Source organism: Vollenhovia emeryi, unplaced genomic scaffold (genome assembly GCF_000949405.1).
Source record: "Vollenhovia emeryi isolate VEMERY1.0 unplaced genomic scaffold, V.emery_V1.0 DF940475.1, whole genome shotgun sequence".
NCBI classification, from domain to species: Eukaryota; Metazoa; Arthropoda; class Insecta; order Hymenoptera; family Formicidae; genus Vollenhovia; species Vollenhovia emeryi.
In genome coordinates, this window is record NW_011965891.1 from 1 (window position 1) to 1,194 (window position 1,194).

Here is a 1,194-nt window from a genome sequence, read left to right on the forward strand (position 1 = left end):
GACTCACCCTGTATAAAGAATTTCCGTTCTGCTAATCCTCTCTCTCTCTCTCTCTCTCTCTCTCTCATTTATTCGCGGCGTGGACCGCGAGTGAGCGAAGCGTCGTACCGTCGGATACGCGAGTGCGCGGAATGACGTGCCGACGGAGAGGCTGCGCGCCGACGGAGACATAATATTTGGGGGCTCGTCCGGGATAGAATGGCTACACGACCGAAGAGGCGGATCGTGGAGGTGCCAGAGCCGGATGCGGGAACGGCAGCCCTTCATGCGGTGCTCAAGGAAGTGCATCATCTACGGGAGGGCAGACGCGACAGGCTGCCGAGTTTTCAGAGAAGATTCGGCAACGAGACAGAAACATATTGGTCCTTGACGACCGATGCATCCACGCGCCGCACCTTCAGCCCACGGCTGGCGCGCATTCACCCGGTGGCGAATCGTCCCGATGCAGGCATAACAATATATATATAATTAATTTGAATGAGATAATATATAATCTATGTATAGATGTAATCTTGTAATCATGTAAGCTCAGCGCCGACCTTGCTACGGAAGCTGCGTCGAGAGGGATCGTCGTCCAGTGCGTCCTACCCGGCCCGGTCGCCACAAAGATGTCCAAGATCAAGAAAACTTCGTGGATGGCGCCCAGCCCAGAGACGAACGTCAAAGCGGCGCTGAAAACGATTGGAATCGAGGCGCACACAACCGGTTATCCACCCATTGCCTGATCATTGGCTTTGTAGACGCACTGCGCTACATATGCGAAAGTGGTTGGTGGCAAAAACAATGCTCAACCTAAGGCGACGAGCCCTTCGCAGATCGAAAACCTCGATAGACGCGACGGACTCGCAAAAAGACGCACTCTGTAGTTGACTCGCGCGTTTTTTTGTAATGTTCTTCGTTAACGGTTAAGTCTATGCACTGTTTCGTCAGTCGCCCTCGTAAGTTGCTCCTACTTTACTACTACTTTGTATTTAGCAAGGTTTTCCATTGGGTTTTTGTTTCTTTACGAAGTGTTATGAGCCATTAAAATAATCACCTTAGCGCTGACGCATATAATTGTTTCGTTTGGAAGATAACGGTATCTTTAAACTTATCGTTGATAAAAAGAACACCTTGAAATATATTCTGTATATTGTATCTATGTATGCATAGTGCAGTATAATAAATTTTATGTTTATTACATTATAATAATGA

General features: G+C 48.2%; 1 protein-coding gene across 2 annotated transcripts; it reads left to right on the plus strand.

Annotated features, from left to right (window-relative positions):
• The first annotated feature begins 184 nt into the window (after nucleotides 1–184).
• On the plus strand, nucleotides 185–1,188 carry LOC105555989. Of its 2 annotated transcripts, none has more exons than XM_012003042.1 (2): nucleotides 185–448; nucleotides 505–1,188. In XM_012003042.1, exons 1-2 carry the CDS (start codon nucleotides 199–201, stop codon nucleotides 516–518), a joined length of 264 nt encoding a protein of 87 aa, XP_011858432.1. In that variant the 5' UTR covers nucleotides 185–198; the 3' UTR covers nucleotides 519–1,188. The 2 variants fall into 2 exon arrangements, with proteins under 2 accessions (XP_011858432.1, XP_011858431.1); XM_012003041.1 differs by having other exon boundaries at nucleotides 533–1,188.
• The last annotated feature ends 6 nt before the right edge of the window (nucleotides 1,189–1,194 follow it).

Excerpts from the sequence above, each read along its gene's own strand:
- LOC105555989 (XM_012003041.1), top strand. The coding sequence starts at position 199 with ATGGCTACACGACCGAAGAGGCGGATCGTGGAGGTGCCAGAGCCGGAT. Across the intron at positions 449-532 it reads GGCGAATCGTCCCGATGCAG|CGCCGACCTTGCTACGGAAG; the intron begins GCATAACAATAT and ends ATGTAAGCTCAG.